This window comes from Nyctereutes procyonoides, unplaced genomic scaffold (genome assembly GCF_905146905.1).
Source record: "Nyctereutes procyonoides isolate TBG_1078 unplaced genomic scaffold, NYPRO_anot_genome, whole genome shotgun sequence".
NCBI classification, from domain to species: Eukaryota; Metazoa; Chordata; class Mammalia; order Carnivora; family Canidae; genus Nyctereutes; species Nyctereutes procyonoides.
Genome location: NW_026575049.1, coordinates 35,942,501 through 35,953,095, shown reverse-complemented (window position 1 = coordinate 35,953,095; position 10,595 = coordinate 35,942,501). Strand labels below are relative to the sequence as shown.

General features: G+C 41.3%; 1 protein-coding gene across 4 annotated transcripts in view; it reads right to left on the bottom strand.

Annotated features, from left to right (window-relative positions):
- Nucleotides 1-7,690: 7,690 nt before the first annotated feature.
- Nucleotides 7,691-10,595, bottom strand: part of EDAR (ectodysplasin A receptor) — a 97,170-nt gene continuing 94,265 nt past the window's right edge. For all 4 annotated transcript variants that reach the window (XM_055329487.1, XM_055329488.1, XM_055329486.1 and 1 more), the window contains one exon: nucleotides 7,691-10,315. In XM_055329487.1, the coding sequence (XP_055185462.1) occupies nucleotides 9,993-10,315 (323 nt within the window). In that variant the 3' untranslated portion in view covers nucleotides 7,691-9,992. The remainder of the gene's footprint in view (nucleotides 10,316-10,595) is intronic.

Below are 10,595 nucleotides of genomic sequence, written 5' to 3'. Positions count from 1 at the left end.
AAAAAATACAAGAGGGGGAAACTCTTCCAAACACATTTTTTGAGGCCAACATTAGGCCGACTCTAATACCAAGACCAGACAAGGATACTACAAACAAAATCACAGGTCAATATCCCTAGTGAAGATAAATGCAAAAATCCTCAACAAAATATTAGCAAACTGAATTTCAACAATACATTAAAAGGATCTTACACCATGAGTAAGTGAGATTTATTCCAGGGATGTAAGGATGGTTCAACATCTGCATATCAGTAAGTGTAATACACCACATTGACACAAAGGATAAAAAACATATGATCATCTCAACAGATACAGAAAAACCAGGTGAAAAAATTCAACCTTCATTTGTGATTAAAAACTCTCAACAAAGCGGATATAGGCAGGAACATACCTCAACATAATAAAGGCCACATATGACGAGCCCATAGCTAACCTCATATTCAATGGTAAACGACTGAAAGCTTTTCCTCTAAAATTAGAAACAAGACAAAGATGTCCAGTCTCACTACTTTGATTTGGCATAGTATTGGAAGTCCTAGCCAGAGAGATTTGGTTAAAAATATAAATAAAGGACATCTAAACTGGAAAAGAAACAAGACTGTCACTATTTGCAGATGACACAATGCTATATAGAGAAAACACTAAAGTCTCCATTAAAAAAACCATTAGAACTAATAAACTCACTAAAGTTGTAGGATACAAAATCAATACGCAAAAATCTTTGCATTCCTTTACACTAATAATGAAGCAGCAGAAAGAGAAATTAAGAAATCAATCTCCTTTACAATTACACCAAAAATAAATGCATAAAAATAAAATTTTATTTATTTTTATTATTTTTAAAAGATTTTATTTATTTATTCATGAGAGACAGAGAGAGAGAGAGAGAGAGAGAGAGAGAGAGAGAAGCAGAGACATAAGCAGAGGGAGAAGCAGGCTCAATGCAGGGAGCCTGATGTGGGGCCTGATCCCGGGCCTTGAGGATGATGCCCTGGGCCGAAGGCAGGCACTAAACCGCTGAGCCACCCAGGCATCCCAGATACAAAATATAAAAAGTCTTTATTTAAATTCCAGTTAGTTAACATAAAGTGCAACATTAGTTTCAGGCATACAATATAGTGATTCAACACCCCAGTGCTCATCACAAGTGCCCTCCTTAATCCTCAGCACCTATTTAACCATCTCCCCACCGCCTCTTCTGGTAGCCATCAGTTTGTTCTCAATAATCAAGAGTCTATTTGTTCATTTGCTTCTCTCTCTCTCTTCTCTTCCCCCTTTGCTCATTTGTTTTGTTTCTTAGATTCTACATATGAGTGAAATCAAATGGCATTTGTCTTTCTCTGACTGACTCATTTCAGTTAGCATAATACTCTCTGGCTCCATCCATGTTATTGCAAATGGCAAGATTTCATTCTTTTTTTACAACAGAGTAATATTCTAATATATATACACCACATCTTCCTTATCTATTCATCAGTTGATGGACATTTGGGATCTTTAAATAATTTGGCTATTGTAGATAGTGCTGCTATAAACATCAGGGTGCATGTATCCCTTTGAATTAGTATTTGTATTCTTTGGGTAAATACCTAGTAGTGCAATTGCTGGGTCATAGGGGAACTATATTTTTTTAACTTTTGAGGACCCTCCATACTGTTTTCCAGAGTGGCTGCACCAGTTTGCATGCCCACCATGTGAGACAGTTCCCCTTTCTCCACATCCTTGCCAGCACCTGTAGTTTCTTGTGTTGGTGATTTTAGCTGTTCTGACAGGTGTGAGATGGTATCTCATTGTAGTTTTGATTTGAGTTTCTCTGATAATCAGTGATGTTGAGTATCTTTTCATGTCTGTTGGCCGTCTGAACGTCTTCTTTGGGAAAATGTCTATTCATATCTTCTGCCCATTTTTGTTATTGGATTATATTTTTCTGGGTGTTGAGTTTGATAAGTTCTTTATAGATTTTGGATACTAACCCTTTATCAGATATATCATTTGCAAATATCTTCCCCCATTTCAAAGGTTGCCTTTTAGTTTCATTGATTGTTTCCTTCATTGTGTTGTTTTATATTCTGATGTAGTCCCAAAGTTTATGTTTATTTTTGTTTTCCTTGCCTCAGGAGAAACATCTAGAGGAATATACTACAGCCAATGTTAAATAAGTTACTGCCTGTGATTTCTAGGACTTTAATGGTTTCCTGTCTCACATTTAGGGCTTTCATCCATTTTGAATTTATTTTTGTGCATGGTGTAAGAAAGTGGTCCTGTCTCATTCTTCCACCTGTTGCTGTCTGTTTTCAGAATCATTTGTTGAACAGACTATTTTTTTCCATTGAAATTCTTTCCTGCTTTGTTGAAGATCAATTGGCCATATAGTTGTGGGTTCATTTCTGGGTTCTCTGTCCTATTCTATTGATATGTGTCTATTTTTGTGTCAATATCATACTGTTTTGATTACTACAGATTTGTAATATAATTTGCAGTCCAGAATTGTGATGCTTCCAGCTTTCCTTTTCTTTGCTTTTTGAAAGATTTATTTATTTATTTTAGAGGGAGAGGACGGGAGAAGCGGGAGAGAGAGAAAGAGTCCCAAGTAGACTCTGTGCTGAGCAAGGAGCCGAACATGGGCCTCAATTCAACCCCAAGATCAAAAACCTGAACTGAAACTGACTATGCCACCAAGGCACCTTGCATCTTTGCTTTTCTTTTTCAAAACTGCTTTGGCTATTTGGGGTCTTTTGTGGTTCCATACAAATTTTAGAATTGTTTGTTCTAGCTCTGTGAAAATGTGAGTGGTATTTTGATAGGGATTGCATTAAATGTGTAGATTGCTTTGGGTAGTATAGATATTTTAACAATATTTGTTCTTCCAGTGAAGATCATGAACTGGTTTTTCATTTCTTTTTGACATCTCCAATTTCTTTCATAAACATTCTATACTTTTCAGATTACAGATCTTTTACCTCTTTGATTATTCCTAGGTATCTTATGATATTTGGTGCAATTGTAAATAGGATCAATTTCTTGATTTTTCTTTCTGTTGCTTCATTATTGGTGAATAGAAATGCAACAGGTTTCTGCATGTGATCTTGTGTCTTGCAACTTATTTTAAATTTTATTTATTTAAATAATTGCTACTCCCAATGCGGCGCTCAAACCATAATCCCGAGATCAAGAGCCACGTGCTCTTCCAACTGAGCCAGCCAGGAGCCCCTGTATCCTGAGACTACTGAATTTGTGTATCAGTTCTAGAAACATTTTGGTGGAGTCTTTCAGGTTTTCTATCTGGAGTATCATCTCATCTGCAAATAGTGAAAGTTTGACTCCTTCCTTGTTGATTTGGATGCTTTTATTTCTTTTTGTAGTCTGATTGCTGAGGCTAGGACTTCCAGTAGTATGTAAAATAACAGTGGTGAGAGTGGACATCCCTGTCTTGTTCCTGACCCTAGGGTAAAAGCTCTCAGTTTTTCTCCATGAAGATGATACTAGCTGTGGGTTTTTCATATATTTCATATACGTTGAATACCTAGGAATAAATTTAACAAAGGAGGTGTAAGATTTGTATATTAGAAAATATGACATTAATGAAAGGAATTGAAGAAGACACAAATAAATGTAAAGATATTCTGTGCTCACAGATTAGAAGAATTAATATTGTTAAAATGTCCATACTATCTAAAACGATCTACAGATTCAATGCAATCTCTATCAGTATTACCATGGTATTTTTCAGAGAAATATAACAAAAAGCACAAACTGCGTAGGAAACCACAAAAGACCCTGAACAGCCAAACCACCGTACAAGTGTTCTGTATGATCTCACTTTTTATGTGGAATCTAAAAAAGCCCCAACCCAACAAGCTCATAGACACAGAGAATAGACTGATGGTTCCAAGAGTTGAGAGTGAGTGGGAGGAATGGGTGAATGAACTGTTTTTTTGTTGTGTTGTTGTTGTTGTTGTTTGTTTTTTTAGTTTAAATAATTTGAAGGGAAATTTAAAAAAAATCCACCATCTGAATTAGAAGAGGCTCCTTCTACCCCTCTTCCTGTCAGGTGCTATTAGGCCAGGCAGAGTGGCTCCAGGGCCTGAAGACACATCTCCAGGTGAAAGGCCACTGGTTTGTGCCCTTGGGGATCCCTTCAGGTCACCACCACAGACAGCAGCTATCGTGTGCCAGCATTTTCTCTGGTTAGACTGACTGCCTCTTCTCTCCTGCACTGATATTTTTCCTTGTAATAATCATTTTATAATCATGATCATCTTCCCTATCTGAATTCTATTTGGAAAGTTCTTTGCAGTGAGTTTATTAGTTTCTGTACCCTTCAATAATGTAATGATAGCTAACACTTATTGAACCTTATTATGTGCCAGACGGCGTACTTCATTATGTGATTCTCACAATTCTAAAAACAACATAATACTGTAATCCTTGCATACGGATGAGACAACTGAAGCATAGAAAGGACTTGAAATTGCCTTTAGAGAGTCCCATGCAGGTGATTTTGAGTGAACTGGAACATTTTCCCTCAGTGAAGTCATTACCCCGTGTAAGTAATGCTGATCAGCATTAAGAAAACAAGGAAGAACAGAACATGAATGTCTATTTCATTGGAATCATTATGTAACTTTGAGTAAAAAGCCAGGCTCAGGGTGACTCTCAGAAAAATGGTTTTAAACCTTCTCTTCATTTTCACCCTCTAGTTATCTCTCTGCAAGTTTTTAAAAAATGAAATATCTTCAAAACTTGAATTTCTTATGAGGTCTCTTGGCGCCAGAATGTGTAGCTGAGCAGGAATTCTCCAGCCCTCAAAAATGTCTATTTTATTTTATTTAAATTCAGGTCAACATATAACACCCAGTGCTCATCCCATCCCTTAGTGCTTATCACCCAGTCACCCCATCCCCCCATCCCCCACCTTCTGCAACCCTTTGTTTGTTTCCCAGAGTTAGGAGTCCCTCCTGATTTATCTGCCTCTCTAATTTTTCCCCACTCAGTTTTTCTCCTTCCCTTACAGTCCCTTTCACTATTTCTTATATTCCCCATATAAGTGAGACCCTATGATAATTGTATTTCTCTAATTGGTTTATTTCACTCAGCATAATACCCTCCAGTTCCATCCACGTCAAAACAAATGGTGGGTATTTGTCCTTCTTGATGGCTAATATTCCATTTTATATACAGACCACATCTTCTTTATCCATTAATCTGTCAATGGACATCGAGGCTCCTCCCACAATTTGGCTATTGTGGACATAGCTGCTGTGAACATTGGGGTGCGGCTGTCCCGGCATTTCACTGCATCTGTATCTTTTGGGTAAATCCCCAGCAGTGCAATTGCTGAGTCATAGGGTAGCTCTATTTTTAACTCTTTGAGGAACCTCTGCACTGTTTTCCAGAGTGCTGTACCAGTTCACATTCTCACCAACAGTGCAAGAGGGTTCCCCCTTCTCCACATCCTCTCTAACATTTGTTGTTTCCTGTCAGTCTTCACCATTCTCACTGGTGTGAGGTGGTATCTCATTGTGGTTTTGATTCGTAGTTCCCTGATTGCCAGTATGCGGAGCATTTTTTCATGTGTCTGTTAGCCATATGTAGATCTTCTTTAGAGAAATGTCTATGTCTTCTGCCCATTTCTTGACTAGATTCTTTGGAGGGGGGTGTTGGGTTTGATAAGTTCTTTATAGAAAAAAATACCTTTTTAATGCAAACAATATTTGGCTGTTTCCAGATTTTCCTGGTCCATAAAGCATTCCAACACATGGCAAGTAGTACCAGGATTTTAGGTTTTGTTTTAAAAGATTTTATGTATTTATTAGAGAGAGGGAAAGAGAGAGCATGCAAAAGCAGGGGGATTGGCAGAGAGAGAGGGAGAAGCAGTCTCCCGGCTGAACAGGGGGCCCGATGCAGGACTCAATCTCAGGACCCTGGGGTCATGACCTGAGCCAAAGGCAGACACTTAACTGAATGAGCCACCCAGGTGCCCCAGGATTTTAGCTTTTTGCTGCAAAATGCAAGGTGTCTTTGAAGGGCCCCAAATGCATTGCGTGTAATGGCAAAATATAGCTTCAGCATTGATTCCACACAAAACTTCTAAAAGCCATCATTGTTGCCAAAGCGAATGATTTACTAGAAATGTTCAGGGAAGAAAAGAGCAAAGCCCGAATAGTTATCCTCTAATCCAAACTGGGAGCTCGTGAGACTGCCACACCCCCCTGCACCACTGAGGCTGGAGGTGGAGGGGAGCAGAGCTTGTGCACCCCAGTCAGGGTTGCGAGGCAGGTGGTCCACCGAAGTCCTTGCTGCTGAGCACCTGCAGCCCAGCCCATCCACCCTTTCCTCACAGTCCCCAGCAGGAAGGCAGCCACTCCTTAGTTTACATTGATTCACACAAAATAGCCCCAGCTGGAAACTATGCTTTGGCAGAACACCCTCTGAGGATGTTACATTGTGGTAGTCCACAGTCACTTCCATACTTACTGTGGTTGACAAACCAATGGCCTCTCAAAAATATTTACCCTAAACTTGTGAATATGTGACCTCATATGGCAAAAGGACTTTGCAGAGGTGATTAAGGATCTTGAGGGAGGAGATGATCCTGGATTATCTGGATGGGGCCCATGTGATCACAAGAGTACAGAAAGGGAAGCGAGAGGGTGTTAGGGAAAGACATGTGACAATGGAAGCTGAAGAGACAGGACTGCTGGCCTAGAAGATGAAAGGGAACAATGAGCCAATGAACACGGACAGGCTCTAGAAGTTAGAACAGGCAAGAAAACAGATTTTCTTCTATAGTCTCCATAAGGAACACAACTGTTAAAATTTTGACTTTAGGACTGCTGACCTCTAGAGCTGTAAGACCATAAATTTTGTTGCTCTAAACCACAAGGTTTGTGGTAATTTGTTAGAGTAGCCATAGGAAACAAACATACCCGTGGACATTTGCATTGCCTGCCCTCGTATTTTATCTTTTGTGATTTGACCTTGTTCTTCATAGAGTTAAGGTGGGGTCTGTCTCCCTACCCTTGACTCTGGGTTGGCCATATGACTTACTTTAGCCAAAAGAGTGAGCTAGAAGTGATGATGTACCAGTTCTGAGTGTAGGCCTGAAGAAACGTTGTGTGTCTGCCCACTATTGCATATCTGTCATTGAGATGATAGAGACAGGCTAGATGATGATCTGAGGCCAAGGATAGGGGACAATGGAACAGAGTAACCCCAGTTAGAGTATCCCAACAGGGAGAGGCCCCAGCTGAGCCATATCCAACTAAGCCCAACTTACGTCAGCTGAGATCCTTACTGACCTCTGAATTGTGATAATAAATTGTCACTTTAAGCCACTGAATTTTGGGACACTTTGTTATACACAGCAATAGCTAAGTGATACAGTGATGGCAACTTGGAAAGCAATGCTCCGGGTGTTTTTTTACACAATCTTATTGTAATGTTTGCTTCTGTTGAATGCATAGCTCAGGCCATAAAAATTCAGGCAATTCATTTAAGCTGGTCACAATCCTGCAGTCTCATCATACACATGCAATAACCAGGAACAGAGAGTAATCAGAGTAATCTTCTCCACTCCTACCTCCCTCCAGCCCTTGAAAGAAGTCACATTGTAGCAGTCTGTAGATCTTTTTATTAGTTTATTGAAATTGTAAAATATAATAAGTTATATATACAAAATTAGACAAAAATTATTGACAATTAAGACTTCACTGGCTAGGGCCCATAGCTCTAGCCTTGGGTGTTCCCTAAATGTTTTTAAGTATAGCAAAATAATGACTGTCTCCATACAAAATGGCAGAGTGGAAATCCCTTCTCTGGTCAGTGATAATCATTATGGTCTCATTGATTTGAATTCTATAATGTAGGCTAACTTACTTCAGAATAGATTGTTCTTGGATTTGTTTCCAAATGGGTAAATGACAAAGGAATTTTTAACTCTACAAGGACTAGCTCCCTAAAAATGCCAGGTTGGGAGTCATTGAAACATGGTATGATGCTGGCTGGACCTCCGGCCCTGGAGTTTTAACTGTGTGAAATGAGGCAAAGCTCCAGGCCTGGCAGCAGCCACTCCTGCTCCTTCACTGAAAATGTTGTTTTTGGCAAACTACAAGCTGTCTCCCTGGACTGGCATGCTCATCACATGTGACATGTGCTGCCTAATTCAGGGGGAGACTCTCATCATTCACAAAGCAGAAGAAAGGGGCACCGCAGGATTTCAAAGAGGAATTAAAAGGATAATTAAGTTTTGCTATGGAGTATTTAGCTTTCAGGCTATAGCAAATAGGCTCTGAAAAACAGCAGCAAACAGACACAGCAAATGATGATATTAAATATTCAGGACCTAATTATGATCCTATCACAGTATGTTCTACATTCATTGGTGGGAAGTTGCTTATTGGCTCTAAACATATGACTGATTCCCCACCCCCACCCTGAAGCATTTGCTCAGTCATGCGACTTGTAATTTTAAAAACATCGTTTTGTAAGTCAGAGACTGTTTTAATTTAGTAATAACCCATTGTCAGATCTGTCATTAGGAAGCTCAGCAGTGAACTCTAGATTAACCCCCTGGTATGATCACTACCCTGGCTCCCACACTTTTGGCAACTGCAGGTGTAGTAAGAGAATTTGCCAAGAATAATGCCAGTCTATTGCTTTACTGTCAGTTTTTCTGCTTCTACTCTCATTTTACTTGATGAATGGGTGTTCACTTCGATGCGCACCTTGAAGGCCTGGCATTTCCTGCAGCTCACTTTCCTGTTGCCCACCTGAACTTTACTTACCCTGATTACAGAATCACAAACTAACCTTTCCTTTGCAGAAGAGGAACTGAAGCTGGGGAGGGAGAAGAAAGTGGCCCAAGTTGGTACAACTAGAGCCAGGTCCCTGGATTCTGCAGCCAGGCCCTCCCTGCGCTGTGAGGCCCTACTTTCTTTGACTGGTTCAGAAGCCCTCATGCCACGAGGCTCATCCACAAGTCTCAGATGCTGAAAATCTACAATTATGAATGGCTGAATCTTAGGAAGTCACCATTTCTCTTTGTACAGACAGTTGACCACTCATTTCTGTTTGAAGCAAAAACAGGCTGACACATAATTTAAATGGATTGTGTTCTTGAGAATTGCTGCCCACAAAGGGTCACACCCAACCAAGAATGAGAGTGGAATGCAGCTCATGTGTAATCCCAACCCACTGGGGCCAGGCCCGGGCCCCCTGCAGTAAGTGAGCTGATCACTGACTGGACACAGGTCTACTTAACTGGACAGACACACACCTGATATATCAGTGACAGGAGGCAGGCCACAGGGTGGACTCTTGCACTTGTGACCAGAAGGGCGGTAGGAATACAGATGGCCTCAGGAACAGGCAGACTTATCCCAATGTAGCCACTTAAGATATTAATAGACAAGTTGTGAACCTGACACACTACATGGAGTGGGACATCTACCCTTTGTAGTCGTGTCACCAGGCTTTCCAGCTGCTTTCTTCATGAGGCTGCCCTCCTTCATCACCCATGAGGAGCCATCTCCTCCCTCAAACTTCTACTATGTTTCCTCAGCAGCCCCTCATCAAGACAATTTGATGTCTTCTAGCAAGGTGCTTTGTAAACACGTCTTGTCTCTCTCCCTAGGTTGTAAACTCCTTACAGACAGGGACCAGATTCTTCACCTCTGCCATCCCACGTCATTCGGGTCATCTGAGCACCCAACAATGTCCCTTGAATGAGTTAGTGCATAAATATTCATCCTGCCTGGTGAGGTACCGGTGGGGAGCTGGGAGTATTCCAGCTTGAACCTTTTATCTCTGGTTAGATTGGAATACTGGAAGACAGGCTCCATTTCCTCTCATTCCTAGGAACAGCATAGGGCAAAGCCTGGTGACAGCAGAAAAAGCCTTGATTCTTGGCAGTCTGTTGGCAGCACTCAAGGCTCCAGAGCCCTTGTCAGATCCCTGGTGCCCCCAAGGAGGACGGCCTCCAGGTGGCCTCCTCAGGACGTGGCAGGGGGCTGGGAGGCAGGTGGCACGAGCCCGGCCCACTCCAGGATGTCTGCACACAAGGACTCCACAGCATCTAGTCGCTCTATCTGCACCAGTTTTGTGAGCAGCTCTGGGATGCTGTAGCCTGCTGTGCTGATGCGGTCAAAGAGCTGCAGGCCATCTGTCATTCCCCCAATCTCATCCCTCTTCAGTCCAAAGCTCTCGGCGAGGTGGCGCCAAGTTTTCACTACTGCTTTCTCCGAGTTGTAGGTAGAGCTGAGCATTCGGCTCGTCTTCTCAAGGCAGTCAAATGGCAGCTCTGTGGGGCTGAGACCTGCAGAGACAAAGGGCCATGGTCAGACATCACGAATGGCAGTTAACAGAAGCTCAATGCTTTTAAACATTATTTTTATAACCTTTTTTAAAAACCGTAAACTAAAACACAGATGTAGAAAGCCACACAAAATAAATGCATAGCTCAGGGTGAACTACACCCAGGACTTTGCCAGCCACATGAGCAGCCTCTCCATTTGCCCTAATCTCAATAATAGCCCTTCTCCTTCTAGGAAAATAGCCACCATACTGACTGTTAGAGTAATCCCCTCAAAACCACT